Source organism: Cucurbita moschata, unplaced genomic scaffold (genome assembly GCF_002738365.1).
Source record: "Cucurbita moschata cultivar Rifu unplaced genomic scaffold, Cmos_1.0 Cmo_Scf00064, whole genome shotgun sequence".
Taxonomy (NCBI): domain Eukaryota; kingdom Viridiplantae; phylum Streptophyta; class Magnoliopsida; order Cucurbitales; family Cucurbitaceae; genus Cucurbita; species Cucurbita moschata.
In genome coordinates this window covers 502,601-522,051 of record NW_019268580.1, presented here as the reverse complement: position 1 = coordinate 522,051, position 19,451 = coordinate 502,601, and the positions used below count along the sequence as shown (strand labels likewise).

General features: G+C 36.1%; 5 protein-coding genes and 1 long non-coding RNA gene across 8 annotated transcripts in view; 5 read left to right on the top strand and 1 right to left on the bottom strand.

The window, feature by feature from the left end:
- Nucleotides 1–492: 492 nt before the first annotated feature.
- LOC111437588 (protein NUCLEAR FUSION DEFECTIVE 4-like) lies at nt 493–3,789 on the top strand. The gene is made up of 3 exons (XM_023075624.1): nt 493–953; nt 2,250–3,181; nt 3,269–3,789. The coding sequence occupies exons 1-3, from the start codon at nt 645–647 to the stop codon at nt 3,738–3,740; spliced, it is 1,713 nt and encodes a 570-aa protein (XP_022931392.1). The 5' UTR covers nt 493–644; the 3' UTR covers nt 3,741–3,789.
- A 357-nt stretch (nt 3,790–4,146) lies between these two features.
- Nucleotides 4,147–6,972, bottom strand: LOC111437589 (probable serine/threonine-protein kinase PBL15). Its single transcript, XM_023075625.1, has 5 exons — nt 6,295–6,972; nt 6,082–6,217; nt 5,873–6,009; nt 5,645–5,768; nt 4,147–4,797 (listed from the first exon to the last, which is right to left on the bottom strand). The coding sequence occupies exons 1-5, from the start codon at nt 6,706–6,708 to the stop codon at nt 4,352–4,354; spliced, it is 1,257 nt and encodes a 418-aa protein (XP_022931393.1). The 5' UTR covers nt 6,709–6,972; the 3' UTR covers nt 4,147–4,351.
- A 1,629-nt stretch (nt 6,973–8,601) lies between these two features.
- LOC111437587 lies at nt 8,602–9,685 on the top strand. Its single transcript, XM_023075622.1, has one exon. It carries the CDS (start codon nt 8,705–8,707, stop codon nt 9,563–9,565), a length of 861 nt encoding a protein of 286 aa, XP_022931390.1. The 5' UTR covers nt 8,602–8,704; the 3' UTR covers nt 9,566–9,685.
- A 2,090-nt stretch (nt 9,686–11,775) lies between these two features.
- LOC111437610 (aspartic proteinase CDR1-like) lies at nt 11,776–13,214 on the top strand. The gene has a single exon (XM_023075662.1). The coding sequence runs from the start codon at nt 11,806–11,808 to the stop codon at nt 13,108–13,110; it is 1,305 nt and encodes a 434-aa protein (XP_022931430.1). The 5' UTR covers nt 11,776–11,805; the 3' UTR covers nt 13,111–13,214.
- Nucleotides 13,215–13,987: 773 nt separating this feature from the next.
- On the top strand, nt 13,988–16,187 carry LOC111437500. Its single transcript, XR_002709446.1, has 2 exons — nt 13,988–14,212; nt 15,808–16,187. It is a non-coding gene; the product is annotated as an uncharacterized LOC111437500 (long non-coding RNA).
- A 986-nt stretch (nt 16,188–17,173) lies between these two features.
- LOC111437502 (phytochrome-interacting ankyrin-repeat protein 2-like) overlaps nt 17,174–19,451 on the top strand; it is a 2,779-nt gene continuing 501 nt past the window's right edge. Inside the window, exons 1-4 of one of the 3 annotated variants that reach the window (XM_023075503.1) lie at nt 17,273–17,507; nt 17,714–17,853; nt 17,955–18,126; nt 19,205–19,439. In XM_023075503.1, the coding sequence (XP_022931271.1) occupies nt 17,396–17,507; nt 17,714–17,853; nt 17,955–18,126; nt 19,205–19,419 (639 nt within the window). In that variant the 5' untranslated portion in view covers nt 17,273–17,395 and the 3' untranslated portion in view covers nt 19,420–19,439. Of the gene's footprint in view, nt 17,854–17,954; nt 18,127–19,204; nt 19,440–19,451 lie in introns of all 3 variants that reach the window. The other 2 variants (XM_023075502.1, XM_023075501.1) reach the window with 2 other exon arrangements.

Genomic DNA, 19,451 nt, shown 5'->3' with positions numbered 1-19,451 from the left:
ATTAAGTATTATGTATGAATTTTATCATGCTCCGTTTTAATTTTTTTGCAGTAGGAATAGACCAAACTTAGCAACCCAAATTTTCATTTTCAAATACTTAAAAGAAAAAAAAAATTTAAAAATTTAAGCAACTTTATATAATGGACAAAAGTTTAGCAAGTAAAATCGGGTGGACTATACTCACTCCTATCTTATTCAATACTTTTATTGCTTTTAATTAAAAAAATTTAATTTTCCGAACTTGTTTTTTTCGCTCTACTCGATTGATATGAGGCATGACAAAGACTAATATCGTCTATGAAATTTTTAATTAATTCTTGTTGTAAATAATTTTTTTTTATAAAAAAAATAAAAATAAAAATAAAACATATGGCTATATTCTTAAAAAAGATGTCGACGTAACTTATTTGAATTAAATTTTAAAAGAATGGAAATGAATGGCCATTGTGCGAGGAAATTGAAAATTAATGAAAAAGACCATTGGATATAATATAAATAAATGAGGCCGCATCGTGATACACGTCGATTGGAAGCCCAGTAGTTCCAGAGGCAACTGCCGGGAGGAGGAGGAGGAGGAGGAGGACGGAAGAGGAATCCGCCTCCGCCTCAGCCGCCGCCATCGTCGAGATCGAGGTCGATTTGTGATGGCCGGCCAGTCGCGGAAGTGGCTGGTTCTGGTGGCGACGATATGGATTCAAGCATTCACCGGCACGAACTTCGATTTCTCGGCCTATTCTTCGAGATTGAAATCGGTATTAGGCATTTCTCAGGTTCAACTTAATTACCTCGCCACCGCCTCCGATCTAGGCAAGGTTTTCGGCTGGTCCTCTGGATTAGCTCTGCTTCACCTACCGTTGCCGGTGGTTCTGTTCATCGCCGCTTTCTTAGGACTAATCGGTTACGGCTTCCAATGGCTCCTAATCGCCGATTTCATCTCCTTGCCCTATTTCCTGGTACTCTCTCTCTCTCTCTCTCTCTAGAAATCTTTGTTTCTTTCAACTGCTTCTCTGTTTCCTTATCGATACTTCAAAATATTGGATGAAATTTCTGTTCGTTTCTCCCAAAACAAAACCGGATTCCGTAAATCGATTGGGGATGGATTATGAATATTATTATTTTTTTAAGTTCAGTAGAGAAATGAACTATGAACTATGAACATGGTTCCTGATTCGTTTCTCCCAAGATTTTCTTGGGATTATAAAAACTGCCGTCGTTCTTGAAAAATTCTACAACTTATTCGGATTGTTTTCCTGTTAGAAAATTATTTAGTAGTTTAGTATTTTTAAATCGTTTCTGTTTTTTCAAATCATGTTTTCTATGGAATTGAATCTAAAAAAAAAAAGAAAAAAAAGAAATATATAAACAAAAAACAGCGAGATCGAGAATTATTTATATATTTGGAAGCGAACAGAATATTATTATTTCTCACCTAATTTTCGAATTAATACATTATATTTAAATATGTTGACAAAAATATAATACGTTAAAAATAATAAAACCAAGATTTTTCATTAAAGAGACAAAAATATAACATTATCAATGCAATTTTTTTGGAAATATTTAAAAGTATTTTGAGAACCTCATTTTTTTTTTCTTTCTAATTTATGAGAAAATTTAATTTGGTTGCAGTATTTTTATGGTATTTTGAAAGACATCAACACATGACGCCCATGTGGATCTCTGTTTTCTGTGTAAAAAATCCAAAACAATATTATTATAATTTTAATCACATCTTTTATTCATCAAATAATTTTTATTTTAATATAAGTAATAATTTTCAATTCAAACTATTACAAAGTGGGGCACTTTATTTTTTTTATTTCTACATCTAACTCAATGAGGTTGTTGTCTTTTAAAAAATAAGTAAGGTATACATATGATAAAATAATTACCACATTTTTAAAATTAATCAAATATATCATAGTTTTTTTCGTTGTATATTTTTCTTTTTTAGAAACTATAGGTTAAAGAGTTTATCGATCACGGGCGAATTTCAGAAAAAAAAAATATAAAATAAAAGAATAGTCACATGGTAAGATTCTTTGTATGATTTATTGGTTTAGATTGTTGTTCTCACATGCATAATTGTCACGTATTGGAAATATTCCAATATTCGAATATTCCAATATTCCTAGGACACATGAAAATATTGTGTATTCTTTTTCTATTATTATTTCAGGCATAAAGTTTTTATTTTATTTTGGTATTTATTTAAATATTTTATTTTATCGAATTTTAATTATGGGCAGGTGTTCTTCCTGTGTTTGCTTGCGGGTTGCAGCATCTGTTGGTTCAACACAGTCTGTTTCGTCCTTTGCATTCGGAACTTTTCTGCTAATCGGCCATTGGCATTATCTCTCACTGTCAGCTTCAATGGCGTCAGTGCAGCTTTCTACACGCTCGCCGGCAACGCCATTAATCCCTCTTCGCCTCCCATTTACCTCCTTCTCAACGCTCTCATTCCGCTTCTCACTTCCATTGCCGCTTTCCTCCCCGTCCTCCATCAACCGCCGCTGCACTCGCTTTCTCTCTCCTCTGATGCCGTTCAGCGAGACTCTCTCATTTTTCTCATCTTGAATTTCCTTGCTGTCGCCGTTGGGATCTACCTTCTACTCTTCGGCTCTGTCACTTCCGCCGATCCGATGATGGCGAGGCTTCTCTTCATTGGAGCCATCGTCCTTCTCGTGTTGCCTCTTTGTATTCCCGGCGTTGTTTACGCTAATGATTGGTTCCACCGAACCGTTAACTCGAGCTTCAGCCTTGACGGATCTAGCTTCATTCTTGTCCACGACGAAGATCTTGAGTTTCACAAGGAGCTGCTTAGTCGTGAAGCGAATGGAAGCTTTGGCAATGGCGGATCTCAGTTATTTTCTGAATCTGCTTCGCTTATTGACGGTGAGATTGAATCGAAAGGCTGTTTTCCGAAATTGGTTGAGAAGGATCAATTGGCGATGCTTGGGGAAGAGCATCCGTCGAGCCGATTGGTGAAACGACTGGATTTTTGGCTGTATTTCACCGCTTACATTTGCGGTGGCACAATTGGACTTGTTTACAGTAACAATATAGGACAGATTGCGCAATCGCTAGGGTTGAGTTCAAGAACCAATGCCATCGTAACACTCTACTCCTCCTTCTCCTTCTTCGGCCGATTGCTCTCGGCCGTACCGGACTACATTCGAGCGTAATTTATAATCGATTCTATTCAATTTCTCCACTGTTTCCTCTGCTTTTCCAAACACTCACACCGCCAATTTTATTTTCTCCGCAGGAAATTATATTTCGCAAGAACAGGATGGCTTTCGATTGCTCTAATTCCAACTCCTATAGCTTTCTTTCTACTATCGGCGTCGTCGAGCACGGTGACGGTGTACATAGGCACGGCACTGATCGGTCTGAGCTCCGGCTTCATATTCGCGGCGGCAGTTTCCATTACGGCGGAGCTGTTCGGGCCAAATAGCTTAGGCGTTAACCACAACATTCTGATCACAAACATTCCAATCGGATCTCTTCTGTACGGCATGTTTGCAGCGGTGGTATACGATTCGCAGGGATGGAACTCCGGGCATGGAGAGGCGGTTGTGTGCATGGGAAGAAGGTGCTATTTCTTGACTTTTGTATTTTGTGGATGCATTTCTGTTGTAGGATTGGTTTCTAGCGTGTTACTGTTCTTGAGAACCAGACACGCTTATGATCACTTCGAAAGTAGTAGGATTTCCAGTAGTTCAAGTAGATTGTATTAATTTATCTCACTGTTATCATTATTCATTCCATACCTGATTTTAGTTCCTTTTTTTTTTCCTTCTTTTTTTCTCAATGCATCATTTCATTTCAATTGTTCTGAATATAGTTCTAGTTTTGATTTGAACTTTCAAACCAAAAACTAAAGTTGGATTTAAAAAGATCACCGTTACTATGAGAAACCAATTTCAAACTTCAACAACCAAATTGAAATCAAGAACAAAATTTAGAGATCAAACATGTTAGAATCAAAACTAAGCTTACTATTTATTGAAGGATTATGATTAGGTAGCTTTGGTTAGCAGTAGTAGTGCAAAATCCTTACTATTTATTGAAGGATTATGATTAGGTAGCTTTGGTTAGCAGTAGTTGTGCAAAATCCTTGTAAAAAACAGACACCTAAAGCCATTTTCATCAACCTTTGGATTGTTCTTCAGTTCAATTCTTCTAACATTTATACTCTGATAAAGATGAGACCAATCCCATCAAAGGGGAGGAACTCTTCATTTACATATTGTAGTGTAGCAAAGCAGTCAAGATTTACACATATATATTCACATAGTAGAAACTCTGCAGTTGTTTGCCTAAATATATATATATACACACATATATATCATCCATGGCTCACGGCAGCCTGAGATCTAGAGAGATTTCCTCGTCCTGTCTCGGTTTTTGCCTTAGCAGAGACGCCATTTCTGGCATGTTTGGGTGATGCAGAGGCAGACCAGTGGCCGGATGTAACAGCCATGTCCTTGAACTGAAGAAGGCCTTCAAGAGCTTCAACAATGGCTGGCATTCTAGGCCTGTCTTTAGGGTTCAAGCTTGTGGATTGGAGGGCTAGACTGGCCATTCCCTTTGCCCCTTTCACTGAATACTGCCCACAAAGCCTTGGGTCCATTATGAAGTGCAACCTGCGAGAGCTACTGAGATATGGCTTTGCCCAATCCACAAGGTTTTGGTCATTCTTTGCTCTTGATTTGTCCATTGCTCTTCTTCCTGTAAGAAGCTCCAAAAGTACCACTCCGAAACTGTACACGTCGCTTTTCGTTGTCAAGTGCCCTAAGATGAACATCAGACCGCAACCCGCATTAGTGTTTAGACAAGACTACATTTGAGAATGGATGTTGGGCTCTAGGATTACTCCAACAATGACTATATTTATTGGAGGCCTATGTCTTCAACATGATAGTCATTCAACCTAAAAGCTTAAGGTATCAAACTCAAACACCACTCCTTGCATGACACCTAAAGGTCAATATCAGGAGACAACAAAGGTTTTAAGTCATTAAATGTTGACCTCGTGTTCAAAAACCAAGAATGAATTCGTGAGATCCCACCTCGGTTGGAGAGGGAAACGAAACATTCCTTATAAAAGTGTGTAAACTTCTACCTAGCAGACACGTTTTAAAACCGTGAGGTTGATGGCAATACATATACCCTGGTTTTCCAAGGGGGTGGATTGTGAAATCCTACATCAGTTGGAGAGGGGAATGATACATTTCTTATAAAGGTGTGGAAACCTCCCCATAGTAGATGCATTTTAAAACCGTGAGGCTGACGAAAGGTGTGGAAACCTCCCCCTAGTAGATGCATTTTAAAACCGTGAGGCTGACGGCGATACGTAACGGACCAAAATGGACAATATATTCTAGCGGTGGGCTAGAGCTCTTATAGGATTCTACAACCGAACATCTAAAAACCCTTTTAACTTGAGGGTACTACTCGTAGGAGCTAGAGTAAAGGACAATACTGAACGTGCTCTAATACTATGTCATCAGATTCTAAGTGAGCCAAATATTTAGAATGTTGAGCCAGAATTAAAGGACAATAATGAACCATCTTTGTGATGCAACTTCATGCAGAGTTCACAATTGAAAACCAGAGATGAAAATGACAGAAAACTTGCCTGTGGAGATGTATTCAGGGGCTGCATAGCCATATGTACCCATCACTCTGGTGGTAACATGGGTGTCTGATCCCTCAGGCCCCATCTTTGCCAGTCCGAAATCAGACAACTTTGCTGTAAAATCCTAAGAAACCCCCCAAGATTTTGCTATATCAATTCGTTTTCTTCTTACAAAAACACTGCAAGAAGAAGGTAAGATCATAAACAAGAGCAGTTGAGAAGACAAACCGAGTCTAACAGGACATTGGAGGTTTTGAAGTCTCTGTAAATGACAGGCTTCTCTGCCCCATGAAGGAAGTCGAGGCCCTTCGCTGCTCCAACGGCGATTTTGAGCCTCGTAGTCCATGGCAACGAGATAGAAAGCCCTGCAAGTGCTCAGCAATGAGGAAAAAAACTCGGAATTCTAAACTGGTTTAGAGTAATGAAGAAAAGCTGACTTTTGAATAAGTGGTTTTCCAAGCTGCCTCTGGGCAAGAACTCATAAACAAGAAGCCTCTCTTCTTCTTCACAGCAATAGCCTATCAATTTTACCAGATTTGGATGCCTCAGCTGCCCAAGAAACACTACTTCAGCCTACCAAACACACAGAAATTTTGTTATTGAAATATTTGATATTAAAATGACTTGGAATAGGGGCAATGTTATCTTACAAGCCATTCTCGGTGGCCCTGCAAGCCTTGGTTATCGAGAAGCTTCACAGCGACGGCCTGAGCCCTAAGCCCAGCCCGAAAGTTCTCATCGACATAGCCCTTATGAACTCGGCCGAATCCCCCTTCTCCCAACAAGAAATTGCTGGAGAAATTCTGAGTAATGGCACGCAACTCACTCAACTGAAAGTCAAACAAATCAGCCCCAAACGACGCCGCTAGATCCTCGTTCAATCGAATCGAAGAGGACCGGCTGAGATCGGAAAAGGAAAGCCGCCGGAACGACGGCAAAGGAGCGATGTTCTTGGAGAAATCGGAGCGGTTGGGGCGGCAGCGGCTGAAGTTGCCGAAGGCGGTCTGGTCGTCGGCGGAGCAGCAATTAGCGGCGAAAGGGCGCCATGGCTTGGATTCCTTCATTATTGTGGAAGAGAAGGATTTGGGGATTGGAAATGGAAGGTGAAGGAGGAGGTTTCTTATGGGAAATGGGTCGGGAAGGAGGCATTGGAAATGGTACCTTTCTTCAACTGCTCTCTAACCACTCTACTAATGCTCTGAGTATTTTGGTTGATGATTCTCTTTCTTCCTCCTCTTCTTCTTCTTCTTCTGATTCTTCCATGGCATTTTCTCTCTTTGGTTGGTTGAATTTTTGTCTCTTATGTGATTGTCTTCGTACTAAAACTTATGAGTTCGTGTTTTTTTTTTAATATTTAAATTAGACCCCTACCTTTTTCGACGGCGGAAAATACGTTTTTTATTTTTATTTTTTTTATCAATTATATATATAAATAGGCAAATTTCTGATAAAAAATATTTACTTTGATAATGAAATAAGAAATATACATTAGATTTTATACATAAGTCTACTCTTTGGAGTTGGTAATTATATAGTTTAAGATAAACAAACTTGTATATCAAATAAAAGTCATGTTTTAACCCATATTACACGTTAAGTTCATCGATAAATGTTTTCTTTACCTTCTTTCTCATTATATTATATTTTTTAATTAATTAAGACAAATTGTTAATTTTTTTGTCGGATAATTATTTAATTTTTTAAAATTATGTTTTTAAACACTATTTTATTATTTTGAAAACTATATAACTTAACTAAAATTGGATGAACTTAGTAGAAATGAAATATGGGTAAAATTTCAATATAAGCTTAAATAAATTTTCTTCAAATTTGTTTTAATATTTTAAATATGGTTTTACAATTACAATAATACCCTCGATACACTATTTAACTAAAACACACAAATTTACAAGCTTCCCAGAGAAGCCAAAGGATCCAAAATATCTCCATTACCCAACCGAATGTTTACATCCCAAAGGAGAAATCGGGAAATTCAATACAATTTGTGTGACCGAAACGGTGACGAATGACGGGTGCAGGACTTTTGTGATTGGTTGAGAATAGGGGAAAAGGAGGAGCAGTTGAATGCTGTGATGTAAGGGATGATGACAGCCCTGTGGCCGTATCCTTGTTTCTTCTGCTCCACCTCAACTCCAAGGACATGCACTTTGTACGTCATACCAGTTTTTAGTCTCTCAACAACTATAGCTCTCAACGAATCAGAATCCTACACGTGTTGCACCAATTGTCTTTCCCTTATGACGTGGATAAAACTTCTCTTATAAATATTTTAAGTTTTATTTTAATTAGATTAAATTAATTTTAATCACTAAACTCTCTCTTTTTTATGAAAATATATGTATATATTATCTCTAATGGTTAAAAAATGTTAATTATAAATCTATTCAGTTTCAATATTTTTAAATTAACAAAACTATTACTAAAATTTAAATTTGAATAATTCTATTAGATTAAAACATAAAATTTATATTTAAATAGGTAAAAGAAAAAAAATTACAAATATCTTTAAATTTAATTTAATTTTTATTTTTAAAAATTATATCTTTCAATGTGGAAGGGAAATAAAGGGACAATGGATTAGCTGAAAGAGAGGATTTTTAATTGTGTTTGGTACGATGGTCAAAACTAATACTTTTGACCAAAAAAAAAAAGAATTTATAATATCTATAACGCATTTTAGTACATGATTTTAGTTAGTATATGAAGACAATTTAAAAATAACAATATGCAAATAATTATAATAATGACAACAACAAAAATTCAGTCAGTACTATTATTATAATATTTCTAAATTGTCATTGGGAGTAAACAATGGCTCCGGCCCGGTCCGGTCCGGTTCAGGATAATGGAAGAGCGGGTTCCAAAGCGACAACAGTGTCGTGGGCTCCACTTGTTGTAAGGCGTGACTTTGTGACAAATGAATTAGCCGTTGGAAACCTATTTTGCCGACTTTTTCGCCAATCGCCATCCACCTATGGCGGGCTTCACTCGGCTGCTTCCTCCCTAACACGATTCCATTTTTTTTGGTTTTCTTCATCAATGGCGGATTTCTCCTTTCTTTCCGACACCGACGATTCGGCCGTCGAAGATCTGCTTTCCCAAACGCAGGATCTCTGTGTTCTCGAGCAACTCTCTGCCATCAACTGCTCTGGCTTCACCGACTCTGTTCTTCCCACTGACCTTGAATCTCGATTTCGGAAGCTCAAATCCTTTCCTGCTGCCAAATCCGAGACCAGATCCGGTTTCGATTTGAAGAGTAGTCGATCTGTACAGTCCTGCGATGAGAAACCGGACGATGATTTTGCAGTTTTTTCTCCCTCTAAACAGAGTCACAAGAAGGAATTAGGGTTTAGCCCTAAATCTCAGTCGAAGCGTCTGCCGGATTCCTCATCGGGAAAAGGAAATTCAACGCCACCGATGGACAATCAAAAGCCGAAAAATGGAAGTTCCAGAGCGAAATCGAAATGTAGGTACGTTTCATCTCCTTCGTATTCTTCGACTTCATCTGGTGAAATCGATGAATTTTTAGAACCGAAGAAAGGTACCAAAATCCGGTCAAAAACCAGCTCAGAATCGGGATCCTTCGCTTCTCCGCCACAATCTCCGCCGAGAAGAGCCGGTTGTTTTTGGTGTTCACCGAAGAAAGCTTCAGAGAAGAAGAACAGCAGCAACAGAACTCTCGATAATGGCCTTGGATGGGGTAAGAACAACGATTTCCTGTCAGATTTGAACATTTTCTCGGCAAAAGAGCAACAGAAAATCCTGAAAAAGGCAATGAAAGAGGAAGAGAAGATCAATCGGGAGGCTGAGAAAATTGTGAAATGGGCAAAACAAGCTTCGGCTAGGATGAATGTTTCAGACATTGAAGACGAGCTCAGCGATCCAGAAATCAAAAAATGAGTACGCAATTTTGCTGCTGTTTTTGGTTAATCTTGTTCTTGCATATAATCAACTATATACACAAGCATAATCCCTTGAAGTTTCTTTATATATATATAGAAATATGGTATGAAATATATATTTGGATTAGTACTTTGAATCGAGGGAATTTGGTGAAGATCAACCTAATTTCTTTGGAGTTTTGAAATGGAGAAAATATAGATTTATCATTTATGTTTATATGATTATAATCTTCTCTAACAACATTAGTAATTCTCTTGTTGTTGATAAATGAGTGTAGAAATCTTATTTTGGATTATGTTGTTTTTTCCTTAATTTTGTTCATCACGCTAAATACTCTTTGCAAGAAAGGGCTAATTGTATGGTATAGTTCAATGACGTTTACTGTTAAAAGTTTCCATTTTACATGAACTTCAATTTCTCCTTCAATGGTGTAGACATTCCATAGAACACATAGACATGGAATTATGTGATGAGTGAAAATTGATATCCGAATTCGAACTGCACGCACACACAAGAATTGTATTAACGACCAAGTACCACTCAGACAAGTTATCTTAAAAATATTTTATAATAATTTTTTTGGTTCGGGTCACTCCGGAATTTTTTAACTCAAAATTGAATATTTTCTGTTTCATAAAACTAGCCCAACCAAACCCTTATAATTTTGGGTTGAGTTGGTTTGTTAGGTTGGATATACACTCCTATTAAATATTGTTGTGCCATTTTAAGTAACTGTCACACTAGTTCTAGATTTTTGTTTTCATTCAAAATTATTATTACAGATAGATCCTTTAACGATTCTGAGTAATTTTATAACTTTTATACGAATGTTAAATTGAAGACTATGTTACGAACTTCATTAATATTTTTTATAATTTATGTTTAAATTATATAAAATATTTTTTATAATTTATACGAATGATTTTTTTTATAATGTTAAATTAAAGATTGTGTTACGAACTTCGTTAATATTTTTTTATAAATGCTAAGGTACGTTTCAATAATTTTCCATAAAAAAAAATACAAAAATATATTTTTTAAAACAATAATTTATGAGTAAGAAAACTGTCTAAATTATACCATATATATATATATATATATAAACAAAAAAAAAAAAGTAGTGTTGTTATTGACGTAAAAATCAATAGCTTATTTGACTATAAAAAATTGAAAAAACTATGTGAGGAATATATTTATTAGTTTTTGACTTTTGTGTACCGACTTAGCCTTCCAAAATGGTAACAATGCTTTTGTAATTTGGGTCGGAAATTTTGACTCTTTTAATTTTTTGGTCGAGAATATAGTTGAAGTCATGCTTAGATCAATATTTATATTTCTTTACAATATTGTAAGGTCAAATATGATATTTGTATTAAGGACGTGGTATTATATTTTATACTGAAAAACTATTAAATATTATGTCCTTTATTTAGTTTAGATTCATTCATCTTTATTCAGTTTTAGGTTCTAATACACAATCAATTAAAGAAAAGTATGTAATTATGTTGAAATCGAGCTGAAATGAAAAGATTACGATATCTCAATCTATAAAATAAAGGAAAGACAATATTTTTTTTCTTTTTTAATTTAGCAAATAAAATATTTGCTAATTTAACTAATTGAGGTACGAAGAGGTGGAATTTTTAATAATAGGTGGAAAAATAACACATGATTTTCTCCTTGCAAATTTAATTTATTTCTATATATGGTTCATAATTTTTGGAGATCAACTTACCTTTTATATTTTCATTTTTCAAATTTTAATTAATCAAAATTTAATTTTATGAAACGTTCTAATAATTTAATAAAATAAAAAGGGAAAAATATCTCAATTATTACCAAAATAATAATTTTCATTTGGGTCCTTAGCCTTTCTAATATTTATTTTTATTTGTTTAACCATTTTTTTTAAGTGCCATTTGGTAAAAAAACCAAACTTTTTTTTAAAAATTATGATAATATTTATATTTTTTTAATAATATATTATTTATTAATTATTATATTTTTTTTAAACGTAAGAAATTCAAATTCTTCCCAATCCAATTAGACTTAAGATGGTAATACTTAATGAAGAAATAAGAAGGTGAAAATTTTATACAAGGAAACATGACAATATCCACGTCACATTATCCCATGCAAATTCTCACCTGTCAAAAATGCAAAAAAATAAAAATAATTAATATATATATTTGTCTAGTAAAAAATCTTCATCCTCTGAAGCTTTCAAACCGGAATCCATGGCGGCCATTTCAATCTTCTTCTATTTCTTACTTTTTTCCTTCTCCGTAGCAGCCACCGGTCGCGGTGGTGGAAATGGCTTCACCACCTCTATAATCCACCGTGATTCCCTTCTCTCTCCTCTCCACAACCCATCTGTCTCCCGCTACCAACGGCTTACCGGTGCCTTCAACCGCTCTTTCTCCCGTTCCACCACCCTCACCAATCGGGCCACCACCGTCTCCACTGGCGGCGTTCATTCTCCGCTCATACCTGACAGCGGCGAGTTCTTAATATCCCTCTCTATTGGAACCCCGCCGGTGGATTTCACCGCCATCGCCGACACTGGCAGTGACCTGACGTGGACACAATGTTTGCCATGTGTCAAATGCTTCAACCAATCAAATCCCATTTTTAATCCACATCGATCATCCTCTTATAGCAACGTGTCTTGCACGTCTGATACTTGCAACTCCATCGTTAGCCACCGTTGTGGTCCCGACCTCAAAACCTGCACCTATGGCTACAGCTACGGAGACCAATCCTTCACGTATGGTGACCTGGCATATGAGAAAATTACCATTGGGTCCTTCAAACTCAACAAGGTAGTCATTGGATGCGGCCACGAAAATGGCGGCACTTTCCTCGGAGAGACCTCGGGGATCGTTGGACTCGGCGGCGGCCCTCTCTCTTTGGTTTCGCAACTGAACACAATTGCCACCGTCAAACGGCAGTTCTCGTATTGCTTGCCGACATTCTTCAGTGACGGGAATATCACAGGCAAAATAAGCTTCGGTGAAGAAGCTGCCGTGTCGGGGCGAAAAGTCGTTTCTACCCCTCTCGTGCAGAAACATCCCTATACGTACTATTTCTTGACTCTTGAAGCGATCTCGGTTGCTAACAAGAGGTTTGAGGTTGCAGACAACATGTCGTCTGCAGTAGTAGAAGGGAATATCATTATTGATTCCGGTACGACATTGACACTTTTGCCCCCGAATATGTACGACGGTGTCGTTTCGGCTTTGGCAAGAGTTGTTAAAGCGAAGCGGGTGAATGATCCATCTGGGATTTTGGAACTCTGCTATGGTGTGAGCAGCATTGACGACTTGAATATTCCGATCATTACGGCACATTTTGCTGGTGGCGCCGCCGTAGAATTGCAGCTGGAGAATACGTTTGCTTTGGTAAATGAAGATGTGGCTTGTTTGACTTTGGCACCGGCGAAGAAATTTGCCATTTTTGGGAACTTGGCGCAGGTTAACTTTTTAGTCGGATATGATCTGGAGCAGAAGACAGTGTCGTTTAAACGTACTCTTTGTGGTTAGAGGATAGATGTCGTTTCACGGCCGCCTTTATTCAAGTAGGGTTCATATCACCCTAACAATTTCAACCATACAGTTTAATACAAATAATAATAATGTTTTCACAATCCAGTTGTATTTTACTTTTAGAATTGTTACGTAGATCAAATATATTCGAAGTTTGTAACATATTGAAACTTGTCAATGTTTGATATTGGACTTCATAATATTTTAATTATTAGCGTGACATGCATTATATAATTAAAAAATGAAAACACCATAACACTACTTAACCCAATCCAATATGAAAATACACGACCGGATGTATCACTATTTCGAGCTGGTCCAAAATTATATATATATATATATATATTATATTAAAATATAATAGAAAAAAAAAAGATGACTATTTAAATATATGGAATGTGAATCTTATTAAAAATGACTATTTATTTAGTCAATGTTGTAAAAAATATATCTGAGGCAAAAATAAATAAAAAATAAAAAGTTAATCCTAAATAGGAACAGGATCTTAAATTTAGTTTATATATTTTGAATAAATCTTAAATTTGATTTATATACTTTTTACAAACATAAGTTTAGTTTTTATTTTATTTTATTAAAATTGATTAAATAATAATAATAATACTCATGAAAATATAAATATAATTTAAAAATCTAAAAATCATGAAATATATTTATTTTAAAACGCCTAAATGATTTTATACAATTTAATTAACCATTAAGAAGATCCTTTTTAAATATATTTTTAACCTATTATAATTATTTTCACAATATTCGTAATAATTTATAAAAGTGAATTGACGAAAAAATGAGTCTGTTAAATGAGAATCGTAGTTAAGAAGAAGAAACATGGAGGGGTAGTTTTGTCTTTCTGGATTCGGTCAACTTGGGTTTGATATTCATTACGGTAAAATAAAGCTGATGATTTTTGGTGCAGAATTTTCCGATCCTCTGCTTCTCAAAATCTTGAACGAAGAAGATGACCCGAGGAAAACAAAAGATCGAAGCTCAGAGGCGAAATGCGGAGAAGAATCAGAAGCAGAAAGGCTCGCAGTTCGAGGCTAGAGCCGTTGCGCTTAAAGTCATCTGCCCTATTTGCAAGGTTCTTCATCTCTTCAATCTTTGTTTCTATTATCTTCTCGATTGGATTTGAGTGTTTGTTTTTTCTTTTTGATCTGGATCATAATCTTATTAATTTTATGATGTCAAAGCAATAGAAAATTTCATTTCCAGTTATCATTTTTCCGTATTGTTTTCTAATCTAGGTTATAATGCACTTGATATTGCTGTTGCGATGCTCTCAATTGATAAGAAATTCATTGGAGTTTGATTGATTTTGGTTTTCTCTTTCATTTTAAGTCAATGGTAGAATCCAAAAGTAGATCATTTTGGCGGATCATCTGTTATAGGGTTTGGCAGGACTGGTACCAGAACTATGAGTTTATTGACTGGAAAATGTTCAAGCCTTAATTCTAGATGATAAAGAGGTTTTGAGTTCAGGCTACAAAATATAGGAGCCATCTACTTGAAATATTGAATAGAAACTATGATTCAAGATTTTTTATGTGTAGCTCTGATACTGTCTTAAGAAGTTCTCTTGTTACGAGAAATGCTGCCAGATTAGTTAAATTGTGATTGAGTTCATGATTATTGGGAAAACAAAGAATTTGATACTCCATATCCAAATTCACAGCTCTATTTGTAGAACATCTGAGGATAATTCTCTTTTTGTTTACTCCTTTGGATTCCTAATTTGTATGTTGTGTTTTTCTTTCTTTGGGATAGATGATAACAACCTAAGAGCCTAAACAAGGAGAGCCTTCCAATTGTTAATAGTCATTAGAAGACTAACAAAGTTTTATCTTATCTTCAAAGATCATTGCCTTTAAAACACCAGCCCCTTGGAGCTTCTATCTGCCAATTATCACCACTTTTAGGCACACAAAGGGATAACTCATTTAAGATGTACATCCAACCTCAATAGCAAAGTGGCAATAGGGGAAACAAATGATTCACATATTCACCATCTCTAAGACATAAAAAGCAAGCAACGCAGGATAAGACTCGATTTGCATATATATAGTTAGCAACCTGTCTTGGGTATTAAAACTTTCGTTTCTTCAGGTACTTGTCGTGCCAAACTTACCATCATTTGGGTGTTAAGTCTGTTGAGTTCAAATGCTTACTTTGTAATGTCCAATTTTCTACAAATTTTATGTTTAGGCTGTGGATTGATCTTTTGCCTTTGAAGAAGTGGAATGCCTAGTTTTTCATTCCTCCCCATGTGTTGTCTAATGTGTGTATACCATTCTCTTCGTACACATACTTTTAACAGCCCAAGCCCACCCAAGCCGCTAGCAGATATTATCATCTTTGGGCTTTCCTTTTTGGACCTTCCACTCAAAGCTTTAAAATGTGTCTATTAGGAAAAGGTTTCCACACTCTTATAAGGAATGTTTCATTCTTCTCTCCAACCAATGTGAGATCTCACATTACTACTAGAATCCATGTCTATCAAACTTTTCTCGTGGGATTTTGTGAATACTTTCCCTTGGCACGTGGGACGAAGTCATAGAGACTCTAAATATTGAATTAGACATAGAAGAGAGTTATAAATTCATCTATTTTGAAGTTTCCCATTATGATGCTCAGAAGGTTTTTTCGACTATGTATCTAATCATCTGTTTCTTACCATAGGTGCAACTAGCAAATCATAACCAATTGGGTGATCACTATGCCTCCAAACATCCAAAGGAAAAGCCACCGTCAGAATCTGGCTGAATCGCCCCTTGCAAGTTGAAGTATGTGAGTAGCTTTATTGAAGGCATTTCAAAGTTCCCTTCTGTGCAGATCAATGAAAGTTGCTCTGATTGATTGTCTTCATCTTTCTTGTTCTTAAAATTGTACTCCTCCTTGTAAGGGTATAAAATGACGAGTCATTGTGGCACTTGTAAAATAAACAAGACTTTAATACTCTTGTTCCAGAGTCGTCCCAGTCTAGTTTACTCTGTGCCTATGAACTATGGAATCCTAAGAAATGACCTTTTCTTTATAAAAGGATACAATCTTGGAAATGCGTAAGAAGCTTCTTCCGCTATTAGATATTGTTTACTTTGGTCCATTATGTATTGTCGTCAACTTCTCTGTTTTAAAACGCATTTGCTAGGGAGAGGTTTACACACCCTCATAAGAAATACTTTGTTCCTCTATACAAGATTTCTCTCTTCAAGACTTCAACCGATATGGAATTTCACAAATTTAAAAAAGAGAACTTCATGTACCTGAGAAATTTTAAGAAAGTTATATGGGTTACTACCCTAAACTTCATCGTTCTACTTAAAAAATCATAATTTTTTTTTATTAGGAATCAATTTAGACCATTTATTAGTGATTTATAATTAATTTCACTCAATTAAAAAACACTTTAATAAATTATTATTCTTCCCAAATTCTATTAATGATGAGACTAATTATCACATAATTCTTTCTAAATAAGTTAGAAAAAAAAATTATACTAACGAAGAAATGTTAATAATGCAATCGAGGAAGTGTTCTATTCGTTAGTAATTAAAAAAAAATATATAGGAGTTTAAATCAATTAAAATATCGAAAGTTAAGATTTAAATCGGTAGAATTATTAAGTGTATAAATTGATTTTTTTTCTTCTATATTATATAATATAATATTAAAAAATATGTTATTTTTCAAGTTTAGTTTATAAATAATTAAGTATGCCTCCAAAATTTTACAAAATGTCAAATACAAATTAATTTTCTTTAAATAGGTTACTAAACTTTAAATATACGTTAATAAATTCCTAAAGTTTTAATTTTAGGTTGAATGCATTTCAGGTAATTTTTCGGATTTTAAAAATCTTATTTGAATTTTATATTTAGTAGGCTTTGTATTTTAGTAAGTTTTTAATGACTAATTAATAAAAAAAAATATATTAAAATTTAAAGACGTATTAAATATATTTTAAAATTAAGATAAATACAAATCCAAGTATTACCAATTTTATTTTAAAAAAAAGATCCTCCGTTGTTTTAGTCCGTGAGCGTAATTGAGTTGGCCTTTTCAAAATTAGCTCCTTCTGCGTAGAATTACAAGCAGTCCAACCGAAATCTACTGGACCTTCTCTCCCTCGCTTCAATCTCTCTGCTCTTATATGCCTTTGAGTTCTATCCGATTCAAAGCAGGGTTTCTTTAATCCGCGCCAAATCTTGCCTCCAACCATCCCCATCTGTTGCTTCTTCAATCAAGAGATAAGGATTTCGCATCAGTTATGATTATAATCTCTAAACCCTTTATGAACTTCATCGTAATCGTTCATAATCTTCGTGTTTTTGGTACTGGGTTGAATCCCTTTGCACCCTACTGCCTTGCTCATCATTCTCTTTGATTTTAGCTTTACCCCTAATACTCATTAAGCATTTTGATTTTACTTTGTTCTTCCCAAGGATCATGTAGTTCTTGTTTTTTTGGGTTCTGGGTTTTCTTGTTTTTGATCATATTTCCATAAGAGTTGTTGTTGAATGGAGCTCTGTTTCTAGTTTGTGATTTAACGAACTATTGTGAGTGAGTTGATTGAAGGGGGGATTTAAGATCATGCCTCAAGAACAGAGAGGCTCGATGAGTCGAAGCCTTTCGAGAAGGCGTTCCTTCCGAAATGAAGTATTGAATAGGGATGATAGGGGGTGGACTTCACTCCACATTGGTGCGCGAAAGGGTGACCTTAAAGAGGTGGGTTTCGTTTTCTCCTCTGCTATTTTCTTAGTTGAAGTGATGATGGGTGTTGTTTTTGTTGATTGATTCTTGAATTTTGTTTTGCAAATCTTGATCAGGTGAAGCGTCTGCTGAATGAAGGAATGGATGTGAATGCAGAAGCATGGGGCCCCAAATCGAAGGGGTTGACACCCCTTCACCTTGCTGCGGAGGGTGGGCATCTTGATTTAATGGATGAATTGCTTGAACGTGGTGCCAACATTGATGCTAGAACCAAAGGTGCTTGTGGCTGTAAGTATCCTTATCTCTTACGGATTCATTCAATATAAAGCTTGAATTGATTAGCTGAATTTATCTGGTATTTTGTTGTTATTGATGAATCAAGTATTTGGAGTTTTAGAAAAGCTCTTGGGAAGTGATCTCATTCAATTCAATCATGAACAGTTTTGCTAACTTGTACTGTTAAATATGAAATGAATAAGCTATGCCCAATAGAATGGAATCTGAAGAACAAAGAATTAACATTTGCTAAAATTCATTGACAAAACAAACTAAAGAAGGGAGAAGGAAAGAAAAACTAGATTTAAGAGTATGGCTGATTCGTGATAGAGATTTTCTTTTTCTCCATGGGACAGGGAGCACGATTAAGTAGGGAGCGCATAGTGGGAACGGAAATGAATTCCCAGTCCACCACTTGCAGATATTGTCCTCTTTGGGCTTTCCCCTTCGGACTTACTCTCAAGTTTTTTAAAACGCGTCCGCTAGGGAGAGGTTTCCACACCCTTATAAAGAAAGTTTCGTTCTCCAACCAATGTGGGATCTCACAATTCACCCCCCTTCGGGGCTGAGTGTTCCCTTCTCCAATCGATGTGGGACCCCCCAATCCACCTCCTTCAGGGCCTAGCATCCTTGCTGGCACATTGCCTCGTATCCACCCCCCTTTGGTGTCTGGCTTTGATGCCATTTGTAACAGCCAAGCCCACTGCTACCGGATACTATCCTTCATGGGTTTTCTCTCAAGATTTTTAAAATGCCTCTTCTAGGTAGAGGTTTCCACACCCTTATAATGGATCTCACATGTTATGTCTGGTAAATATTGTGTTGATGCTATGTTGCTGGGTTCACTATACGTAACACTTTTGAGGAGCAAGCAGACATGCACCGTGTAGGCATAGACTGTAGGCACGCGGTGGTGCTCGGGCTTGTAAAGCTCTTATATTTCCTTGAACAAATGTGGATAAACAACCAAATTTTCTTGTTCTGAAAGTAGTTAAAGATATTGGCATTAGGATGGGTAAGAATATAGATAAAACGTTGAAGCCTTGTTGTAAAGATCCTAAACATTGATTATGTTGACATTGAACCCCAGGGACACCTCTGCACAGTGCAGCCAAAGAGAGAAGGAAGGAAGCTGTGAAGTTCCTCGTGGAGAATGGAGCTTTCTTGCCTGATGACATAAATGACTGCAGATTTAATCCTCCACTGCACTACTGTCCCGGCCTCGAGTGGGCGTACGAGGAGGTCAAGCGTCTTCAACATTACAATGGTTCGTCTAGTGAGACATCTTGCAGCTCTGAGAGCTGAAAAAAACCCCTCCCCCCCCCCCCCCCCCCCCC

Excerpts from the sequence above, each read along its gene's own strand:
- LOC111437588 (XM_023075624.1), top strand. The coding sequence starts at position 645 with ATGGCCGGCCAGTCGCGGAAGTGGCTGGTTCTGGTGGCGACGATATGG. Across the intron at positions 954-2,249 it reads TCTCCTTGCCCTATTTCCTG|GTGTTCTTCCTGTGTTTGCT; the intron begins GTACTCTCTCTC and ends AATTATGGGCAG. Across the intron at positions 3,182-3,268 it reads GTACCGGACTACATTCGAGC|GAAATTATATTTCGCAAGAA; the intron begins GTAATTTATAAT and ends TTTTCTCCGCAG.
- LOC111437589 (XM_023075625.1), bottom strand. The coding sequence starts at position 6,708 with ATGAAGGAATCCAAGCCATGGCGCCCTTTCGCCGCTAATTGCTGCTCC. Across the intron at positions 6,218-6,294 it reads AGGGCCACCGAGAATGGCTT|GCTGAAGTAGTGTTTCTTGG; the intron begins GTAAGATAACAT and ends TGTGTTTGGTAG. Across the intron at positions 6,010-6,081 it reads GGAAAACCACTTATTCAAAA|GGCTTTCTATCTCGTTGCCA; the intron begins GTCAGCTTTTCT and ends GAGCACTTGCAG.
- LOC111437587 (XM_023075622.1), top strand. The coding sequence starts at position 8,705 with ATGGCGGATTTCTCCTTTCTTTCCGACACCGACGATTCGGCCGTCGAA.
- LOC111437610 (XM_023075662.1), top strand. The coding sequence starts at position 11,806 with ATGGCGGCCATTTCAATCTTCTTCTATTTCTTACTTTTTTCCTTCTCC.